This window comes from Pelobates fuscus, chromosome 1 (assembly GCF_036172605.1).
Source record: "Pelobates fuscus isolate aPelFus1 chromosome 1, aPelFus1.pri, whole genome shotgun sequence".
Lineage (NCBI taxonomy): Eukaryota > Metazoa > Chordata > Amphibia > Anura > Pelobatidae > Pelobates > Pelobates fuscus.
In genome coordinates, this window is record NC_086317.1 from 356,891,463 (window position 1) to 356,915,152 (window position 23,690).

General features: G+C 39.9%; 1 protein-coding gene across 1 annotated transcript; it reads right to left on the minus strand.

Moving 5' to 3' along the window:
• Nucleotides 1–1,877: 1,877 nt before the first annotated feature.
• BORA (BORA aurora kinase A activator) lies at nucleotides 1,878–23,680 on the minus strand. Its single transcript, XM_063444697.1, has 13 exons — nucleotides 23,591–23,680; nucleotides 18,790–18,981; nucleotides 18,480–18,586; nucleotides 17,575–17,620; nucleotides 16,159–16,240; nucleotides 14,588–14,653; nucleotides 13,999–14,055; nucleotides 13,678–13,904; nucleotides 13,294–13,432; nucleotides 11,257–11,822; nucleotides 10,681–10,803; nucleotides 3,193–3,358; nucleotides 1,878–2,186 (listed from the first exon to the last, which is right to left on the minus strand). Exons 2-13 carry the CDS (start codon nucleotides 18,934–18,936, stop codon nucleotides 2,125–2,127), a joined length of 1,788 nt encoding a protein of 595 aa, XP_063300767.1. The 5' UTR covers nucleotides 18,937–18,981; nucleotides 23,591–23,680; the 3' UTR covers nucleotides 1,878–2,124.
• Between the last annotated feature and the right edge of the window lie 10 nt (nucleotides 23,681–23,690).

Below are 23,690 nucleotides of genomic sequence, written 5' to 3' on the forward strand. Positions count from 1 at the left end.
CCATTGGTGAGTGGAAATGCAAGACCTTCCCAGTGCGTGCATGGATTCTCGATGGGATTTGTGAAGCCACTATTACTATACGCTTCTTCCAGTTATACATGTAGTCATGATCAGGTGATGAAGTGGTTTGTAGAATAGGCAACTCTGAAATCAAAATTCTTGCTTCCTTTGAAGTTAACTTTATTTGTAGATTTTCCCCCGGGCTGTTTAGGCATCATAATGAAGAGCAGATAGAGAGACAATACACATTTTACAATTCCTTGCCTGTAGCCACATGCTAGGAATTCTCATTTTCTAAAGAAGTAATATGGGGCAGGGTAGCTGCACATGCTTTTCCAATGGTCACATTGCAGTAAGCATTTAGTGTACAGCTCATGTCTGAGCTCTGTCCCAATGAAGACTACTCTGTGTGGCCTTTGGTGCTACATAAAACAATTTTTCAGACAAAATGTTTGCGATAAATCTGTAGCCTCCTTGCACCATTGTCAGAATAAGCTGGAGAGGTTAATGGACTTGGTACTCCCTTAATAAAAATTAAAAAATTCTGTAATCTATAATTTAAGAACGTATAAACTGTTCAGCGTTTCACAGGAATACAGTGTCCTGAAATTTTATTAAGTGTACAAAACTTACATTTTCACATTTTAAAAATTGTATTGCAGAAATTTGTACAATATCTAAAAAATATTTTCAAGTATGAATGAAAGATACAGACAGGGCTAATTACTAAAGCGGGAATTGTCAGGAATTAAATGTGAATTTCAAGTTTAAGGTCAAAGTAGCCAATCTGGAAGAATTATCCCAGTGAACTATGCTTCCAGTCCAGTGACTTTGATCTGAAATTTTACATTCACTGCTTTGAATTCCTGAATAATTCTCACTTTAGAAAATAACCCTGTGAATCTGTGGGATATGCAGAAATACATCTAGATAACAGTCACCAGGAGATAAAGCAGCATTTACAAAAGTAGTCTTGATAATTACTTTCAAAAGGGAGCATTATGGTTCCCAGTTACACACAGGTTTCAGTTTAGCATCTAACCCAGATTTTAAGAAATTGCACAAAACCTTAATAAAAATAGGCTGGGTATTGTGATTGTTCCTAGACACAGTCGTTTATGAACATTTCAAAATGTTTGGATATTCATTGCACAATGTGCAGGGTATATGTAATATAGTGGTAGCAGGGACTTACAGAGTGAGAGCAACATTGTTAACATTAAAAATAAAAATAAAAAACTTATTCCAATAGCCAGAGAACTAAAGGGTGGCCATCTGCTATCCCACATATATATTCAAGTATAGAAAACGGAACGTTTACCATTCCACCACAAAAAGAAAAAAAAATTCCCAAAAGCTTTGCCCTCCCCCAGAGTAAAACCAGAAGGCTACAACCCTTTAATAGTACCATATGACTCAAGATGTAAAGCAAATCTAGATTTCACTGGGATATTTCTTTATGTTGCCATAAGGCTCCATAATTTTTACATACCTGGTACAATTATTATTATAACCAAATCAACATTTTAAACCGCTTCCTGCATAGTACTATTAACATCGATAAATAAGGCACCGTTGTATTATGTTGGCTGGGCCGTACTACATTCTGCAGATCTGTTCTACCACTGAACAAGGTAAAGCTCTATTATAGAAAAGTAATTTTTTTTACACGTCATTTATTCTACATAAAACACAGTCCTTTTAGAGAAGATTAACAAAAACATTGTATTCTTTAGTCAGTAATGTACATTATAGAGATTGTCAATAAGCAGCCATGCTAATGCCAGGCTCTTGGCCAATCCATAGGTTTATTTTGATAACTTTAGAAAAGAGGGTAATTAAAAAAATAAATAAAATAAAAATAAAAAAAGAATAAGAAACTGCAGAGCGTGGGAGTCCAGCCATGATATTTCTCCTGAACATTTAGTTTGCTATATCAAATTCAGCAAATTTGATCAGGTTTATTCAAGATGAAACACTGATTCCTATTGAAAAGTCATCGTGAAGATCCATTCTACAACACTCCGAAAGGTTTCGACCACTTCAAATTGTATGTGTCACCACTATTCACATTTTTTTTCCCTTTCACCATAAAAATGTTCTTCTTTTCCTGAGATTTTTCAATTATTGCAAGTGATGAGAGGAGTGTTTTCCAGCAAGCATTTTTGGTGGGCTTGGCAGTCTTACTAGAAAAGAAAAGAAAATTAATGGATTAGGAAGACATTCCTGCTAATATAATAAATATGCACCTTCAACATAATTCATTAGAGGTAAGAGAGGGTAACAGGAGTCCCAAGAATTATTTGTATGTCAAGCAACACTCCACATACACCTAGGATAGTCTGGTTCCATTTTTTCGAATGTCTTTCCGTATAATTCAGATCCTCAGTTTCCACTCTCGTAGAGGTTAAACGATATCACTCTAGTGACCACATCTGAATATCAGGCACCCGTTCTCATATCCTTTCTGTGATTAGTGGTATTTTCTTTGCCAGAATAGTATACACATTGTCTTTATGATATTTCATTATCACAATGTGGTGAAATGCTGAGATTATTCTTTCCTACCTCTAATGCTTAAACTGCACTTTTCATTTCATTGTAACCAAAATTGCTGTTGTGTGGGGCATCTTTTCAAACACAAGTCAGGGATAGTAATCTAATTTTAGCAGGGCCCACTTCATCCAAGTCAAGCGTGTTTTGTTACAATTAAATGTGTCTAGATTCCTATTTTACAGCACTGCTGAATATGTTGGAGCTATATAAATAATTGGAATTATGCACATTTAACGTTGCCTGGACTATTCTTTAATATTAATGCAATGCTTTTCTAGGAGAAGCATTCGAATGATCAGTCGAGATACACTCTGTGCACGTCCTCAGTGTTTCCGTTTAAAAAACATTTGGAAGATGCACAGGAATAAATAGGAAGCTCGTACTAGGTGAAAAAAGAGAAAGATCATTAGCTGCAGAAGTCAGTTTTGAGTATTACAAAAATACAACTTACATCATTTCATTTTTTACTTGTTAACTCCCATTGCTGGCTTAGTGACTAAATCCCATAACTAAAATTTGAAACAGATTTTGGGACACAAAAAAAAGTGTACCTTTCTAAACTAAACATAAAATCCAGAAATGCTTGTGGCTCCACTCTGTGGTATACAGTAATAAAAAAAGCACAGTACAACATACCATTGCTATGTAATCTGTTGAATGTGTAGTCATTGGACATTTTCCATGTGCCTGCACTGACTGAATGTGGAACAAATTTACTAGGTTTTTGAGAGTACAGTTTCCATTCTGGAGATTTAGACTCTTGGGATCCATTATAACCTTTCAAGTCAGCAGCAGAAAACTCCTAGGTTTGAAAAAATAAACACAAATAAAAGAACTTGCTAAATGCAATCCTCAGAATGATAACATTTTAAATTCTCAAAGCGAACAAAGAATAAAGGGAAGGTTAAGATGCATGCGTTCTCAGACAATGTAGAGGATTCTACAGTCATACAACAGGAATGATGGCAGAGTCACGGGATAGGCATCACCTGCACACAGTGTATAGGGCTAAAGATGGACGAATTTAATGTTTATGTACCTCTACAATTATGTATCAAACTAAAAGTCCAGGCTTAATAAGTGTTGTCTCTTTCCAGGAAGCAGTTTTAAGACAACTGACTAATCATCCTGCCTATATTATATTACTCACAGGAAAGAATTCCTATACTACTCTACAGCAAAAAAATATTGAAAGCTACCCTGTATTTCTACACCACGACAGCAATGACTGAACTGAACTACAAAAGGTGTTTCAGTTGACTCAAAAAACGGTTTACCTATAGGTTTCAAAATGACAGCCTGGGTTGCAGCCGATTTAGACCACATGCCTGCCCCATGACCTGTTCTGCAAACCCCCCCCCCCCCTTTCTAACTTCGCTCAGACTTTCTGTGGCTGTCCAATAAAAAAAAAAAGTCTTTGCAAGGTAGGTGTCCTGAGCCATTGATGCCTCTTGAGTTTAGCTTCCCTGAGCTACACAACCAGGAAATAACAGGACCGGTTGTCTAATTGACAGTTGGGGGGTATAGCAAGGTGAGCTGATAAAGGAGTCAATTTATATTGAAAATTGCAGGTTTTGTAAAATGTAAAAAAAAAGAAAAAAAAAATTAAGTGCCTTAGGGGTCTGGAGTGTCCCTTTAATCAAGTAGCTCATCTTGGACGCTAATGTATTTTACTGGATCTCATGCAATCAAGGAGCATCATAGAAACAATCATTAAATGACAGTTCACATTCTTTAATTATCAATCAATAGCACCTACTCCATACATTGAAAGGTTACTTTTGTTACTGTATACCTATATGTAGTTGTAATGGGAATTTTATAACATGACAGGAGGCTTCGTATTTGCTTAAGTCTCTCTTTACTAGAACTCCACAGCAGCACAGAAAAAACAACCAATCAGAAAAAAGTTAGGTACTATAAAACTCTCTTCCCCATGCATCATTTCCTTTCTTTGCTGCTCCGCATCAGTACAGGTCAGAGTACCACTGCCTCCTGCTAATATTAGTTGGTGGCTTTGGGTTTTATTAGATTTTCAGTATTTTATATATTAATTATCTGGGGACTTGTTTGTGTGCCCCTTTGCCTATTGCTCTGGGGTTTGTGGGGAGTTTGTGTTCTCTGGTTTTCTATATACCTCCTCTGGGGATTCTTCCCCCTTTCTATCTCCTTTTGCACTTATCCCGTTTGGCTTTGCGGGTACTTTATTTCTCCGGTCGCGGGGTGCGGGGTTTTTGCTCTCCCGCCGACCAGAGCCTTTACACGTGTCCGCCAACCGCGACCGCCTCTATCCGCGAACTGTGTGTCCGCCGGGGGTGGAAGGAGCATTACCGATACCCCACCTGTGGTTTCTTCCCCTCCGGCCGCGGATACCACTCGCACCCGCCGACCGGAGCCTCGGCACGTGACTGCTTTCCGCGGCCGGTTCAATCTGCGGACCGCATGTCTCCGCCGGGGGAGGAGAGAGTAATTACGCTCCCCTCCTCCTCTCACCTCACCTCTGTGACAGAGGTACACCGGGAAGCCTTTAGAGGCGGAGGCAGGCTTCCTCTCCAGGGTGCTGGAAAGTATTTTTGCAGTATTTTATATGTTATAGATTTTAGAGATAAGTTCTTATGGGTTGACTTATAAGTATTAATATTTCTGTGTGTATTAAAGGGCTAGCACCAGCTTTATTGTATTTTATTTTTTCTTCAATTGACACAGACCTTACAATTAACAATTGCATATTTCTTTTATGATTTATTTTAAGATGGTAATCACTTGTTTGCTGGGGTATCCATGCTGATACTGGTTTAAATGGCATATTGTCATACGTTATGCACTTTAAGTCACAGGGGGTGAAGGCATATGCATAAGTAATTCTCTGGGGTGGATGCATACTTCTAGATCACCCAGTTTGTCAACCTCCTGCTCTGTACCCTGCGCGGTATAAAGTAGAGATATCCATACTCTTAAAGGACATATACTGCGTATAAATATTATTCCTGCCTTCAGATTAACTCTATGTTTATTGGATTCTGCATATGGTTATTCATTGGTGAACAGTTGTAGGTGTCCCACACACTGTATTACTCCATACTACATACGCCTGCTGCTAAGGGGTGCCTGTACCCTGCATGCACCATAACTACTGTATCACAGGCCTACATCAGGCCCATTATTGCACGGTGCCCCAAGAACTGTTCTGAAGCTGATTGGGAGCGCTTCCTTAACAAGGACCCTTGCCACTGAATGATACACCACCGATAGGTGACTTGGCCAGCTCGGTCTGCGCCATATTTGGCTGGCCTGCTATGTCTGTGCCCATTAACACGGCCGGCTATGTCTGTGCGAAAATAAATATATGGGGAAATATCACCAAGGCAATCCCAGTACCCACCAGTGACATGGAGATAGGCAGGTGTCCAGGCGAGCACCATTGCCATAATATCCAAGAGGACACCAGTATATGGCCATCTGAATATGGTGGGAAGGGTGAAGGCCCTAAACCTCATGCCTGAAGGACAAGGTTTCTATGAAGACCCCGGGCACACATCCACAGTTTACACCAGACCGGCGACGGCACATCTCCTAGGTGAAATTCGCACAGGCCAAGACCGTTACTCAGACACCTACAGGAGGACGCGTTTTTCCTGGTCTTTAGCAACTAATTCTCTATCTGCCTCCCGGCGTCCTTATAGATATTGGTAGCTGTTCCTACGTAAGGTTAGCTCCTGACACTGTTCAGTGGGGCTTACTTGTCTTGCCTTCCGACCTGCTATTGGCCTTCTATCTGAGATAGAATTTACGTATTTACTCTTATCTAAGTTTATTATTGTTTTTGTTTCGCGACTTCCTTTCGCTCGGGTCGTCGAGAGGCCTGACTTGACCTCCTCCGACCTCCTGGGCGCTCGTGGATTGCGGAGAACGTCTCTAGCTTTCCTCAGGCTACCAATGGTCATCCTGCACCGCGCGCGCACACCGGATCCGGGCGGTCAGTTGGTAGTTTTCCATCATTGTTTCCGGAGATTGCCCTCAGCCTTAGGCTGATATTAGTAATTGGTGTACCCCTGCAGTTGGTCACCCTGTGTCTCTGGTTTGGATCGCAAGAGGGTGCGGCCCTCCATCACCTCGATCCGAGAGTATTTTATTTTCAGGAACAGAGAGCGAACCCCTCTCATATACAGAACCGGACACTGATTTGTTATTAGAGGGCGCAGCCCTCCCTCAACCTCAGCCAGATACTGAGATGATTACAGAGGACATGTTTGGAGTGACACATTCTCATCGAGAGAACCGGTCACGGATGTAGACTCTACTGTTTGGTTATTAACGGGTGCGGCCCGCTCAGGCTATCAGCTGGATGCGATCACGGAATTCGATCACATTATTAGAGAAGGGGCTCTCTCATACACTCCCCGCTCTTCGGTGCCGTCCATTTGTTTATCACACAGGCTTGTACCTGTGCAAGACATCGATGACTGCATAGAGGGGCGTCCCTTCTGCATTCAATTAGATCTGACGACCGTGCTACTGGTTTCGTTATAGAGGACTGCCTGGTCATGCAAGATATACGTATTTAGACTGGATCCCTCTATTTTATCGCCTGTATGAATCAACTGGACCCGGACCACTGTACCACACGCGAGAAATACTCAGAGGTTTCACGGGGGGAGACTCCCACTTACTTACTTACACACACTCCTGAAGATGGGGCGGCTAACGGATGAACCTCGGGTATTACAAGAGTGCAGGTTTGGTTTATTCTACACCATATATAACAGGGAATTGCATTCTGTTTTGGATATCCAGTCCATTGCGAACAAACTGCGCAGACAGTTTCTCCCATATCAAGATGACATGAGATACGGGGACCTTCATGGAGCTAACGGGCACTGCCTTGCTCGGGTAACAAGACTAGGGAAGACCTACAACATGGTCTGAAGGTAAACCGTACGCATGGATCGCATGGTAGGACCGGATACCCCGATTGTCTTGAGTTCCCCGGTCATTACGATCTTGGGATAAGATGGCAGGACTGCCCCATCTCCTCGGAGCACATACCTGGTGAACAAGGTTCGGAGATGGTGGGCCCTCCGTCTATACTCGATACATCCCTCGCGGGAGCCGTTTTGTTTTGGATTCGCGCTAACCCACTTTTTCAACTACCGTCAAGGAGACCTACGAGACTCTATGGGGGTACCTGGTGTGTCCCGACTCCTACACAGACAGGGGTCACATCCTGCCGCTGGAGTACGGCTCGGGATGGTAGCAGACTCGGATAGGGATGCCGACATTCTCTAACAGGACACCACATGTTTCGGACGGCTGAAGCTAGACCCTTCTTTTTCGCTATATCTGCTCTCTGGAGTCACCTGTCATGAGCGAAGGAACTTCACGCCTTGCCTGCACATTGGAGAACACTAGGTGTTCGCGGGACTCCAGGCTAAGAAGGAAGGTATAGCTCTATAGGGGGACCTTGACTTTGATTATCAAACTCACATTCCTGGGTCCCTTGACCTAGGGTCTACCCTGGGAGTTACATGCCTGGACAGTCAGGGGTGCAGGGACCTAAGGGTCTCACTATATTATACCCTATCTTGTAGGTGACGTGTATACCAGGACCCCCTACGCAAATTTTGACAGGTCAGGCATGGAACAGGATCGTACTATGGGTGATCGTATTATCTCACTCTCTCACTACAGCACGTGAGGACTCTTTGTGGTTTACGGGCCCCAATCACCATTGGTTCCGTACATTTTCACTCTTAGGAGGACATATCTGGATGGACATCTCCACTCCGGTTTACGCTTCCCATCCCTTTGAATGTTTCTGGGATTCTCTATTCCCAGAATAGTCGACCACCGTTCCTCCACACAAGTTCAGTTTGGAACCCTGAATGGACGTCCTTTTGGGGTCTTTTCTCTACCGCAACCGAGGATTGCACAGTCCATTTGGAATATTGGAATCACTTAGGATACGGCTAGTTTGACCACACTCTTGTCTGCATGATAAATTTGTTCTCGATGAGACATCTCACCGGGTAAGCCAGGAGGTAACGAAAGATCCTACTCTGTTCTATTGCGATATTGGTAGTGGACTTAGGCGCATTCCTTGAGATTGGAGATCTACCTGCAAGACCGCATTGCCGGATGACCCGCCTTACAGATCAAGAGTTGAGACATGGTGGCAGTTTCTTCTTGCGGCCCTAAGTCCGCAAATGATGTTCGATATTTTACAACTTCAGGAATATGGCTGTTAGGTCAGCTTGTCAGCTCATGGCCCGACTGCTAAGAAACGGGTCGCACCACCACGTACAATGGATCCATCAGCGGATGGTGTTTTTTTTCCGTGTTTGAGATGCTTCGCCGGCTGGCATCTTCATTGATCCGTCTACTGTCGTTTATCGCAGTTGGAAAGTCCTATTGGGATTACTCTGATATCTCCTGGAATAGGTACCAGCGACACAAACAGCGTTGGATTGGTGAAATGAGCGTTAAAACAGCAAATATGAAGCCTCCTGTCATGTTATAAAATTGTAGATTATGCTAGCTTTAGTGTACCTATAATCTTAATTTTATTAATGACAGGAGGTGAGTATTTCCCACCCATTCTTATCCCTCCCTTGTTTTATGTTAATAGTTTAGATTAATCAGGTACGTATGCAACTCTGCTTGTTGTCTCTGCTACCTGTCACTTATTTCTTATGTCTGTTTTTTCATAAGTAGGGTTGGGATATCTACATATTAAGGGGATTTTTTGGTTGTTACACTGGGTGCCTACATGTTTTTTTCAGGGTACATTTCATTGGCTAACCATCCTTTTCAATTCTGTTTTTTTTCTCTTGTTTCAGTTTACAGTTCATCAGCGCTATCTGGTTTGGCAGTTCTTCCCGGATGGTGGACATTGTTGTATTGATTGCATCTAGGACTTAGTTTCTTCCCCTTTATATTTTCTGCCTTTTGTTCTGTTTTGAAAGAGGAAATGATGCATGGGGAAGAGAGTTTTATAGTACCTAACTTTTTTCTGATTGGTTGTTTTTCTGTGCTGCTGTGGAGTTCTAGTAAAGAGAGACTTAAGCAAATACTCGCCTCCTGTCATTAATAAAATTAAGATTATAGGTACACTAAAGCTAGCATAATCTCCAATTTCAAGAAAGGCTATGAAGGAGATGCTACCCTCTCTGGTATCAGCTTCTAGCATAGATAGGAAAAGCTTCTCATATACCAAGCAATGCTAAATTAAAATTAGCACATTATTATTCCATTAATTTAGGCCACTCACAAATATGAATCAATGTACATTTCATCACCAACAACTATTGCAAAATTAAACCATGAAGTTTTAATAAAACACTGTATTTGAATAGAGTTATGAACTCCTTACTTTACATGCTTCACTATGCTTGCTGACAAGATACGCTTTTCTTATCCGGGACTGTAATTAATGCGGACTTAAACTAGCAGTAAAGTGTTTCTTACAGCACATACAAGACTTCATATTGCCTGGAGTAACCCTTTAATAATAATAATAATAATAATAATAATAATAATAATAATAATAATAAAAAAATGACCAATTTAAAAGGGACACTATAGTCACCATAACAACTTTAGCTTACTGAAGCAGTAATGGTATATAGAACATGTCCCTGCAATGTCGCTGCTCAATTTTCTGCCAATTAGAAGCTTAATTGCTTTGTTTATGCAATCCCAGTCACACTTCTTAAACCACTTCATGTAAAGTGAAACCTTTATTGCAAATTTTGTTTAATTTAGAATTTCTCATCTCCTGCACTGTTAATAGCTTTCTAGACCCTGCAGGAGCCTACTGTATGTGATTACAGTTCACCTTGCAGAGAAGGAGATAAAATTAAGAACAATTAAGTTAACATCTGATTGAACATATAACCATTGTTTTCATGCAGGCTGTATGAGTCAAAGACAGTGGAGGTGTGTCTAGAGGTGTATAAACAGAAACAAGTGATTTAACTCCTAAACGGCAGAGAATTGAGAAGCAAGACTGCAGGGGCATTATCTAAACACATAAATTGCTTCATTATGCTAAAGTTGTTTTGACACCTATAAAATTCCTTTAAGGTCACATTACACAAACGTTCCAATGCTGGACACATTACATACCTTAACTTTACAATGTTGGGGTTGATGATGTTCATGAAAAGGAGTAGAGTTTTCTTTGGAGGTACTTTCAATTCCATCGATAATACTGGACCCATAGGTTTGTGTTGTGTAACCGCTGTCCACCTGTTCAAACAGTGCAAGTTTTAGAAAAACAGATATAAAGCAGAAAAACAAATAGACGAGACTACAGTTGGACAGATTTGCCTTTAATTCAATCATTGCAAACCCCAGATTCCCAAAACTTTGTAAGTGTTTCAGTGGTGCTCGCCATTTTGAAACAAACTAGAAAGTTAATTTGTATGTCTTTACTTTACATAAAAGAATACAGTTATAGAAGAGCTTTCTTTTCTGAAAATTTGGTTAATCACAGATTTAATCACCAAGTACAACTGAGCTTAACCTTCAAAACGGTCTACCCGCAACCCAATAGCCATTTATCGATTACTACCATCTTCTGGTGTAGGACTCTAAAACAGGATGGAAGTCATAGTCCCAGAGACTACAGTAAACGTAGATTTTATAAACTCAAAATAAAGAAGCAAAACTATCATGAATCACATTGCGCACACACAATACCTGGATGCTGCTGCTCTCACTTGGAATGACACTACTTTCAGCTAGAGGTGACATGCACATATGGGAACTTTCACCACTAAAGGTTATTCCATTCGTAAAGCTTGACATAGGTGTATTGTCTGTCACTCCAATGTCCTTGTCCCACATGGGGTCTTCATTTTCCACAGGATCAACCATTTCTACAGTGTCATTGTCTTTCAGCTCTTCACATGTTTGTGGACAACTTTGCAGTTCAGGGAGAACAGGGGGCATACTGTCCTGTACTAGTTGGGCATCAAATGGATAGTTCTCCAAGGTTTGAAAATGTAAATCCACATCCCTTTCTGGTGACAAAATGCTGGAAGGTGGAGAGTTTTCTTTGTCTTCCTCTTGATTGTCAAGGGTAAATGGAATCTGAAACAGGGAAGTTCGGTATTGAGAATTTCCTCTGCATGGTCTTGACCGGATTTGGAAAGGGTTTTTGATTGGAGAACATCCTTCAATGTAAGGGCTCCTGGCACAAGAATTAACCATGGATTTTGAAGCAGAAAGTGTTTCTGGTGAAGGAAAAGAAAGTCTTTTCTCCTCTGCATAAGACAAAAACATCTCAATTAGAAGAAATAAAAAAAGTAAAACACAAACAAACCAAACTCAAAGAAACACACTAATCAACGCACACCATCGCCCGGTTTAGTATTGAACCGTTTATAGGGACACTGTTGGCACCCAGGCCATTTCATCTTATTGAAGTGGTCTTAGATCGTCAATGTAAAACATTGCAGTTTTAGAGAATACAGTGCTAATTCTGCCTCTAATGGCTTTCTACCAGAGAGCCATTAGATGTTCTTCCTGGAGTGAAACGAGCTGGACATTCTCATGGTCTGCATGAGGACATGCAGCATTAGAGAAATTTCCATAGGAAAGCATTGAGGAAATGCTTTCCTATCGGGAAGGCCTTGTGTGTGTTGTGATTGCGCATTAGGTTCCCCCATTGGCTGACATTGGAAGAAATGGAGCGCGATTCAGCGCTAGAATCTAGTAAGAGAATAAAGGGTTATTTAACCCTTTGCAATGCTGTGGGGAACGCGAGGCAGAGAAACCTGCTAGTGTTATGAATACATCTTTGGTTTCATAGAAAATCGGGGCTTAATTGATAAGAGGAATCACCCCATCCCAAATAAAGCCAGTGGTATATAGCGATAGTCAGGTATATATAGCTTTAAAGGGCACTTGTCATGTCCAAAACGCCTTATGCTCATTAGATTGAGCATACGATTTTATCAATATATTGCTGGCAATTTTGCTAGAAAATGTTTAATACCTATTTAAAAAGGTTTTTTTATATTTTTTTCACAACTGTCAGCATACACAGAGAAATACCCATGAAGTAGCACTGGAACACAGGAAAAGTGAGTAACTTTATATTGAATACACCATATATCATCATGATATATCGTGAATTCAATGTATGTGGAAGCACGTTAAAGGACCACTATAGGCACCCAGACCACTTCAGCTCAATTAAGTGATCTGGGTGTCAAGTCCCCCTAGTTTTAACCCTGCAGCTAAAAACATAGCAGTTTCAGATAAACTGCTATGTTTACACTGCAGAGTTAACCCAGCTAGTGGCGGTCTCCCTGACAACAACTAGACGCAGATTCCGCGATCTAAACGGAGTAAATCACACTTATTTGACGCTGGACGTCCTCACGGAGTCCAGTGTCAAAAAAGATCCCCATAGGAAAACATTGAGTAATGCTTTCCAGTGGACGGGTTTAAATGCGCGTGCGCCTGTGGCAGCACATGCGCATTCGGCTCCACTAGGACGCTGACGTCAATGGAGGAGGAGGAGGTCGCTAGTGCCGAAGGAGCCTGGCATTGGATTAAAGTAAGCAAAAAAATATGGTTAACCATTTATTTGCTGCGGAACGAGGCCCTAGTCACCGTGTTCCTTTAAGTCATGTTTTTCCATTACAGGTACACTTTAAACATTTTACAGAGCAAGAAATCAAATAAGTGTACAATTATGCATTAAGACAAAGAAAATATGAATCATACCTGCCGTCTGAACAGCTATAGGAGAAAATGATGGCGACATAACTCTAGATGGAGTTTGTTCAAAGAAGGTTGGGCTGGTGTTACTCCCCAAACTATATGCTCTTTTACCACCATGGATTGGACTTGAAGAAAACTGACCCTTTAATTGGATAAATTAATGGGGGGAAAAAAAATTGATTAAAAGTTAGAAACTACATGAACATGGTTATCTGAAAATGATATGACCAAGTTACTTATGTGCAATGTATGGTGCTGGCCAACTATTTCACATTTAGCCGGTTAAAACTGGTATCATTTAACATAGATCATTTTGCTAAACCACACGGACAGTCTATGGAAAAGGATCCATATTTGATTTCAGTTGTGTTCACTAATTAATCTTACCGAACTTGGTGTCTGTGTGGGACTTCTGCAACGGACAGGAGACAAGTCTAACGAGCACAAAACACCAAGTGAAGCTGCTGGAACATCACATGATGTCTGGGGAGACGGTGGATATGAACTATCTGATAAACTCCCTTGGCCATCTAAAAACAACTTTCTCCTTAGAGATGCAGAGCTTAAATTTTCCTGGGATTGATCTGCATTTTCATCAACTCTAAAATATTCACCTTGAAAGAAAAGGAAAATCCAGTAATATATCCACTAAAGCTACACAATTCAAACTGAAATGTGTCTACAGAAACCCTTTCATGGTACACTTACCCAACACTTTCTCCAAATTAAAATCAATGGGTAAGGACAATTGCGTTTGACAACCAACTATGAAAGGAAAAAAAATAAAAATAAGATATATGCAGGCATTACTTATAATCAATCAACTATTTAGCCAATAAGCAGAACCTTGAGCTTTAAAAGCTCATAATATCAAATAACGATCATAGATAAGTGTGTGCAATAAATATATAGTATATAAATATTTATAATGTAAATTTATAGTGGGGTAATAATGCAGCACTGATTGGGAGATCTCTTACCAATCACCAAATACAATTTAGACAAGAAATTGGGAATTCAAAATGTAAACATTGTAAAATAAATAAAATGCAAACATATTTTCCTAGACAGTTGAGTTAGTAATGAGTAATTAATTCAAGTTTAATTTAGCCTGACTACATATTGGTTACATATTTCGAAGTCATCCTTTGGTTTTCCATATTGTGACAATGTTTTAGTATGTGTTATAATCCAAGCAAATAAAACCTTTTATTATTGTAATGCACAGTTTAAAGTTCCAGGAAAAAAAAAATTAGAGTAAACAAAGACAAATATGTAAATATTCCAATCAAATCACCTGTGATTCTTCCTGGCTGAATGGCTTGTACTCGCCCTACAGGGGATTCACTCCTAAGATCAACACCTAAAGGAACAGAAAAGATATACCATAATTAATAAAATTCTGCAAATAAAACAGCATTTCTTCATACACTAAAGTAAGTCACTAACACACAATTACAATATATATCTATTGCATATAAATAGTTGTGCAAGAGACTAAAGCAATAGCCAAATCTACTTGCCCTGACACAAATCATTTTTATCAAAAATATTGGGACCCCTGGACATTGACAGGGCTAATTGCTAATATCTGAATTTTCACAAATCGAATCTGAATGGAAAAATGGAGGTAAAAGTAGACAACTGTGAAGAATTCTGTAACTCTGCTCTAGTCACAATGCAGCAATTTATTGCCTCACTTTTGCCATTTAAATTTATTTTGCAAACATTCTAAGTTGTTTTAATTACCCTGAGTGTTCTGCCCTCTGCTCTCCCATAGCATCTCTTTTTTTCAGTGCCTGCAGACTGTGCGCACGCATTGTCTGTATGCAATTGTGATGGACTTCCTGACTAAAGTATACATACATACACAGACCCACGCACAAACACACATCCATTAATAGACACAAACTACTCAATTACTGACACCTACACACAGCACAGTCCCATTAAATATTTCAATTACTAGCAGCTGCCTGCATGTCATGTCTCTCCTCCATACCCAGAATTCCTGCCACGGGAATAAGATATCATACTGTATCCCAGCGGCCATCAGCATTGTGCATCGCAATGAGCAACTAGCTGCCGCCGTACTTTGCATCTTTGTGTAAACCACAGGCAGGCTGCAGCCATCCACAGAAAACTTTTACCGTGGTCCAGTCTGATCCCGCATCAGCTGGAGGTACATTTCCTGCCTGCCACCAATCCAACCAAGGATGCCCTGCAGCTTGCCCATGGCAAAGCTAAGAATTAAAAATAAAAAAAACGCACACACACACACACACACACACCTTCCTGCCCAGCACTGCATGTACTGGGCATCAGGTGATATACAATTCACACCCATGAATTAACACCTGTAATAGGAATCACTCCACCAACTTCAGACAGAACACTCATATTTCCAGGAGCAGCAGAATACCAGCACTCGTCATCAATGTATCAGGACAGACATTTTCAACTGAATATTCACTTTTTATCATGGCATGGCAAAGACTGGGTGTCCAATCCAACCAGTACCTGTCCTTCTGTTGTCTTTACCAAGATTTATATGGTGCTGGTATTTTGTTACATAATATTCAACAGCATAGCTCACTACACAGTACCCAAGCATGCTCTGACACTTTAATATAAATTATACAAATTAACTTACATGCTATGTGCCAGGACAGCCGGACACAATATAAATTCTAATATTTAAAATTAAATATAGCACATAACGCATAGTTAACTGTACATAAGTATTGGATGCGATAGTCCCTTAAGAGATTTTAATACACAAAAGCTTGTGTTTATAACCAATATCTAATTTCATTTATTATAAACATTAGCTTATGATTGTCCAACAGTCGTTTGTAACATGCTTACATTTGGTTGAATTAAACTGAGCAGCTTGCTTCCCTTCATGCTGAGTCCAAGGTGAAGGAACAATTGTTCTCTTAGTGAAAAACTGAAAAAACAAATCCACATCACATGTATTAGGAGGTATTCCTCAATGCTTAGATGGAATGTTTACTTGGGATAATAGAATTGATTTACCAGGACATGCAAATTTGTTGACCATCTTTGCATTTGGAGAAAACTGCCCTACATATCTTAAAGCCGTAGAGATATTTTATGACCATGATACTACTATATGTTCACCTTTTTGTTGTTGTAATTCTTTATTTTTGACATGCAGGTGAATACAACAGTGCCTGTATTGCCACAGTAGCATCAGCAGGCTCAATTTTTATGGTAATAGCAAACAGAATTATGGCATGATGGATTTGCACAAAGTTAATACGTAACCTTTTAACGGTTCGAGATCTAGGCATTTGCTCATTAAATGTCTGGTTAAGGTGGTACATTTCAAAACAATGCTTAGCATTGTTTAGAGTGGTGACCGTAAGTGTCTAGGTGTGTCTCTAAGGGTGAGGCAGCAAGTTAGGGTGCTACTGGTGCAGCTGTGGGTAGGGTATCATTGGACATGCCAATGTGATATGTTCACTTTCATAGTAAAAATAAGTCTACATTTTTTAGCTTCCCTTACATTTATTTACTAAAGGAATATCAGGAATGAAAAGTGAATTTCACATTTTAGGCCAAAATAGCTCAACTGGAGCCAAAGCAGACTTTGATATTTTGTTTTAAATTTAGCTATTTTGGGCTTAAATGTGAAATGCTCTTTAAATTCCTGAGAATTCTCACTTTAATAAATAACCCTGAGTGTGCTTAATTTAGAATTTCTTGTCTCCTCCTCTGTATATTGTCTGCTAGAACGTACAACAGCCTCCTGCTAAAGTTTAATTAACAGAGGAGGTAAGAACTTGTAAAGTAAAGCTGGTGAAAATGAACCTTTATTCATGGAGACTGTGAGAGTCACAGCCAGGGGACATATGGTTAGGGCTGCATAAACACACTGATTTAAAGCAGCTCTGTCATGGCCTGATCCATTTTTTTCAATGTCCTTCCAACTCTTCTAGTCCTTAGTGTCCATCAATGTTTGTTTTGTTTTTCTCTGGTGCCCAGTTTCCACCTTTTGTGTCCTTGATTGCGGCGCCAGACCTATTCCCCACTTTTTGACATTTTCAGGTTTCCCTCATTGCCTCCTTTGTCTTATGTATTTTACGAGAATATCAAAAATGAACAAAAGACAAGATGGCAGAGGAGAAATCAATTTAAGAAAGGCAAGTTTACTGTAACAGAGCCACTTCTACGCCTAAATGGCAGAGGACTGAGGAGTGAAACTGCATGGGCATGACATACACACCAAACATCCAAATATGCAAAATAATGGTTTACCTCTTCAATAGCTTTTTGCCTCCTTTCTTCTATGTCTTTATCAGTCCTAAAGAACATAAATATTGCATTTTATAAATCATGCATTAACTTTAAATGGCACAACATCCATTCCAAGCTTTAAGAAAGAGAAAATAATTAAAATATCTTCATTAGTTTATAAATATAAATCATTCAGGAAAATCTAATTTTCGGTCCACAACAGGGACCTTGGTAATGAAACAGTCATACATATAACTTTATTTTAATTTATATAGCTTTATTTTACACATTAATCAAAATTCAAATACTAAACCAATGTTAAGAAAAAAAAAAAAAAAAGAATAAAAAAAATCTACCTACACATTATTCTTCACATCATTAAAAGGAACACTTTAGAGTATATTTTAGTGCCCTTACCAATAATCCACAATTGCTAGGATTTTGAAGGATTAGTTTATCAACACATATACATCGGTCATCATACCAGAAAGAAAAAAGGCCCCAAAACAGTAATACTTACATTTGTCAGAGTGAAGAGACAGCATTTAAGCAGCTGTAGTGCTTTTAGAGCTTAAAGTGTACATTTTTAAAAGGACACTGCACTACCCAAAAAAAAAAAAAAGAACACTGTTTAGTATATATAACCCAAATGAAAACGTGCATTCCTTTAATTAACCATTTTTTTCATATGGGATATATGTAAAAACAACTTGCAAATGCAAAAAATAATCCCCTTCCTCCCTAGTCCAGTACATACTCATCACACATAAAGCAATTCAACAACCTAAAGTGCTTTACAGGTCCGGAGTGTCGCTAAAACATGAATTAGCCTACATCAAATCATTAATCTATTTTTTACTATTTAGAATTTGATCAATGTGGAAAGACCCTTTGGAAGCATTTCTAAAGTATTAAATGTAGCTTACTTTGCATGGTTAAAAAATAGAGCCTGACGATGAATATCCTCTGGGTCAATCTCAACAGGGTTTATTGCAGCAAGCTGATCGATAGACCATTTAAACTGGCGTGGAGTCTAGGATACAGTAAACATTGAATATTAAAACAGATATGCAATTATTTTATAAGTAGTGCTGAATACAAAAGATACTGTGGATAAATAAAAAGTCTAAGCAAACTAGAATGAGAGTACACTGAAGAGAAACATTTCTAGAGGAAGTCTCGGATAAAAACAGTTTATAGAAATATGAAAACAACTATTCTTCAAAAAATACTTACAGCTGAAGACTTTGTAGGTTTGAACACTGTTGGACTGGAAACAAATGGTTCGTGCAAGCTGCAATAATCACTTGGGCTCTCAAACGGATTCAAGATTGCAGTACGGCCTGGAGTTTCTGGTGTCAAGTGAGTGCGAACATCACCCATGACAAATGCAAACTCCTTGATGTGTATTTCAGGAAATGGCAGAATCTGTTAAAAAGAAAATAAATCCTTAAATAAACTTATTCTACAACATTTCCATATTCCTTTTCAGCCTCATGCGGATCCCAAGGATAAGCCAAACTGACACGTAAGAGAAATACGTTACTATTTTTTCCCAACCATTCTTAAAGGGAAACTCCAGTGCCAGGAAAACGATCCGTTTTCCTGGCACTGGAGGGTCCCTCTCCCTCCCACCCACCAATCCCCAGTTGCTGAAGGGGTGAAAACCACTTCAGTGACTTACCTGAGGCAGCGACATGTCCCACGTCGCTGCCTGCTCCTCCCCCGCCGCTCCACCTTCTGCTTACGTCAGACGGTGGGCGAAACTGATCGTGTCCACTGGCCGAGGAGACCTAATGCGCATGCGCGGCAATGCCGCGCATGTGCATTAGCGCACCCCATAGGAAAGCATTGAAAATGAATTTCAATGCTTCCCTATGGGGAATAGAGCGACGCTGGAGGTCCTCACACAGCGTGAGGACGTCCAGCGACGCTCTAGCACAGAAAACCTGTGCTATAGAGCAGGAAGTTCCCTCTAGTGGCTGTCTAATAGACAGCCACTAGGGGAGGACTTAACCCTGCAAGGTAATTATTGCAGTTTAAAAAAAACTGCAATAATTACACTTGCAGGTTTAAAGGTAGTGGGAGTTGGCACCCAGACCACTACAATGAGCAGAAGTGGTCTGGGTGCCTGGAGTGTCCCTTTAAAGGAACACTATATAGTCACCTAAATTACTTTAACTAAATAAAGCAGTTTTAGTGTATAGATCATTCCCCTGCAATTTCACTGTAATTTAGGAGTTAAATCACTTTGTTTCTGTTTATGCAGCCCTAGCCACACCTCCCCTGGCTATAATTGACAGAGCCTGCATGAAATAAAAAACTGGTTTCACTTTCAAACAGATGTAATTTACCTTAAATAATGATATATCAATCTCTAAATTGAACATGAATCACATACAGGAGGCTCTTGCAGGGTCTAGCAAGCTATTAACATAGCATGGGATAAGAAAATCTTAATAAAACAGAACTTGCAATAAAGAAAGCCTAAATAGGGCTCTTTACAGGAAGTGTTTATGGAAGGCTGTGCAAGTCACATGCAGGGAGGTGTGACTAGGGTTCATAAACAAAGGGATTTAACTCCTAAATGGCAGAGGATTGAGCAGTGAGGCTGCAGGGGCATGTTCTATACACCAAAACTGCTTCATTAAGCTAAATTTGTTCAGGTGACTATAGTGTCCCTTTAAGTAAATGGCTGTACTTCTCTTTTTTAAGAGTTCAGGAAATGAAACATGTCCAGTCCTACTGTCTTTTTCATAGAAAAGAAGGAATTGCACTCATTATTGTAACTGCTTAGACAGGAACTTGACAGTGCATCTGATGTTTTTAGATGGTATTTTCTTTCAGGAAATAAGCCTGTAAGAGCTGTAAATCTTCAACAGCAAGAACAAGATATAAAAGGCAATTAGAAAATATAAATATGTAATAAAGAAAGAAGAGGCACTTGTTTAAAAGTATATTTTACATACATGCACCAGATAAGACACAGACTTAATAAGATTGATCATGGTGGTAATATTCATTGGCAATGTTTATAATAAATTTAGTTGTGCATTCCTAAAATAGTGGAGCCCATATGTATGCACGCATTTGCCATTTTCTATTCCAGTCTTTGCAGACTACTGACTAGAGCAGCGTTTCCCAACTGGTTTTCCGTGAGAACAAAATTGGGGTTCCGCGTTTAGCAGCGCCGCCAGGCTCCTGTTGTATCAGATGCAGAGAGGAAGTGACAGCCTATCACAGAGAGCGCGCCGGCTGGGGGGGGAAAGGCAGCAGCGAGGAGTGAACAGCACACCAGCCTCAGCAAGCAGCACACCAAGCAAGTCACCCTCCTGCAGAAAAAAGGTAACATAACAGGAGGGTGACAGCAAATATAAACAATATGCTGTGTGTGTGTGTGTGTGTGTGTGTGTGTGTGTGTATCTATCTCTGTGTCAAGGGGTGCATTGTCGCTGTGTGTTTGTGTCAGTGTGTATGACAATGTGTGTTTATCGGTCAGTGTGTGTATATATCTTTGTGCCAGTGTATCTAAGCATGTATATCTTTGTGCCAGTGTGTATGTATTTGTCAGTGTATGTATGTGCATCAGTGTGTATGTATGTGTATATATATGTGTAAGTGTGTATGTGCAGACATTCCAGCAATAATACACTGACACAACATGCAAACACAAACATGACATCCAAAGACACCCCTGAACTCCAACTCTAAAGTTATATACAAACACCAGTACTACACACAAATGTACATCCACAGTTAAAGGACCACTCTAGGCACCCAGACCACTTCAGCTTAATGAAGTGGTCTGGGTGCCAGGTCCTTCTAGGGTTAACCCATTTTTTCATAAACATAGCAGTTTTAGAGAAACTGCTATGTTTGTGAATGGGTTAAGCCTTCCCCTATTTCCTCTAGTGGCTGTCTCACTGACAGCCGCTAGAGGCGCTTGCGTGATTCTCACTGTGAAAATCACAGTGAGAGCATGCAAGCGTCCATAGGAAAGCATTATGAATGCTTTCCTATGTGACCGGCTGAATGCGCGCGCAGCTCTTGCCGCGCGTGCGCATTCAGCCGACGGGGAGGAGAAGAGGAGGATCGGAGGAGGAGAGCTCTCCGTCCACCGCTGGAAAAAGGTAAGTTTTTACCCCTTTCCCCTTTCCAGAGCCGGGCAGGAGGGGGACCCTGAGGGTGGGGGCACCCTCAGGGCACTCTAGTGCCAGGAAAACGAGTATGTTTTCCTGGCACTAGAGTGGTCCTTTAAATTCCAACACACTGTCAATGAAAAGATTTGTGCTATGGCGCACTTTTTTGGGGGGAGGGGGGGGGGGAGGTTCCTTGATGTTGGTACACTATGTCTAAAGGTTCCACGGGAAAATATTAATTGGGACCCCTTGGACTAGAGTATGCTTTGGTATGCAATTTTCCTTCAATCAGAGCAATTATATAGGAACATATTTTAACGAAGGAAACAGGATGGAGATACATAGTTGACTATACCACACTTGTTTATTTATAAAATATTTTACCAGGATGGATACATTCAGATTTCTCTTGTTTTCAAGTATGTCCTGGGTCTTTGTCCACAAAACATTGCATTGTTACAATAGGATACAATATAGAAATTTTTTTTTGTATATGTACACATACAAACACATATAACAGGTAACAAATATATACAACCATGACAGGTGCATTCTGTGCTGAGGTATATTGCCATAGATCTCTTAAAAGATTTTAGATTGAATGAAGATTTGACTATGTCCGTGAGGTAATTCCATAATTGCGGTGCTCTATAGGATCAAGCCATTTTATTTTTGTATTGCGGTATGCTAAATATCGTGCTAGCACTGGATCAGCGGTTATAGGAGGTGGGAACAGCATTCTACTCAGGTAGGATGGGAGCTTCCCAGAAATGCTCTTATGCACAAGGCTGGAAAGATGTAAAGTGCGTCAGGATTGCAGCGACAGCCAGTTTAGCTCTTTTAGCATGTCACAGTGGTGGCTAAAGTAACTACATTTTAGCACAAAGTGGCAGAACGAATTATATAACGTATTAAGTTTATTAAGGTGGGTTTGCTGTGCGGGTGCATACACTACATTCCCATAATCAATGACCGGCATTAGCATTTGTTGCACTGTTTCCTTACTGTAGGACTTAGGTAGAATTTGTTTCTGTACAGGGCACCTAGTTTTGGTTTAGATTTTTTCAATGTGAAGGCCACTATTTAAAATATTTCAGTAATATTGGTATTCAAAGGTGTGATGGAAGCCATTTTCCAACAGCAGACATACCAGGAACACATTAGACAAGGTCAGTAACTGGGGATATTGGCATCTCTCACTTTGCTCCAGTTGGAAATGAATTGAACTATTACTAATGCACATCCCAACAAAAATGTTATATTTCAAAAAGTGCTGTCATACTCATTCAGGTTGTGCAGAGCAAAACAGAAGACCTTAGCAAATAGTTTAAATAGAGGCTAATAGGACATGCACAGTGCTCCCATTAAAAACTATGGTAAAGCCAGGATTAGCTAAAAATATTTAATTTACTTCCTTGAAGCTCAAGTAAATGAAACTTTGTAATAAACCATGTAAATAGAGAAAACCAAAACTTTTATTTTTATTTCATTTAGATACATTATTAAACACATTAGACATGCAAATGTAAACGGTTGACCTTTATTTATAAAAGTTATATACTGTGCAACATTTTACACCACTTTACTTATGAAGACAAGGCCTTTACATCACTCGTTTTGTTAGCAGTAGATGTTGCAATAGTGCATTTGTTGTGACTTTTAATGCATTTATGACATTTACAATTTAGTTTAAAATTTGCAACGACCAAAACCTGAAATGAAACAGATAGGAATTATGTAATGTTGAGGGGGGGGGAGAAATACCAGGAAATTTATGGAACTATTTAACATATATACATTTTATTGATCTTCAAGCCTGTCCTTATTTGTAACCTATGAATGCCCTCTCAGTGCCCTGTAGTAGGCAGGGTTCCTGCAGTGCTGGTTGCATACCTCACCTGTTATCTAGGCAGTAGAAGTGCTGGCAGTTGCTCAGGGTTCTGTCTTCCGAACCATGGGATACAAACACAGCGTTCCAGAACGTCCGTTACAGATCCC

Coding starts and splice junctions, on each gene's coding strand:
- BORA (XM_063444697.1), bottom strand. CDS start 18,936: ATGGGTGATGTTCGCACTCACTTGACACCAGAAACTCCAGGCCGTACT. Junction 18,587..18,789: donor AACCTACAAAGTCTTCAGCT/GTAAGTATTTTT, acceptor ACTGTATCCTAG/ACTCCACGCCAGTTTAAATG. Junction 10,804..11,256: donor GTGAGAGCAGCAGCATCCAG/GTATTGTGTGTG, acceptor CTGTTTGAACAG/GTGGACAGCGGTTACACAAC.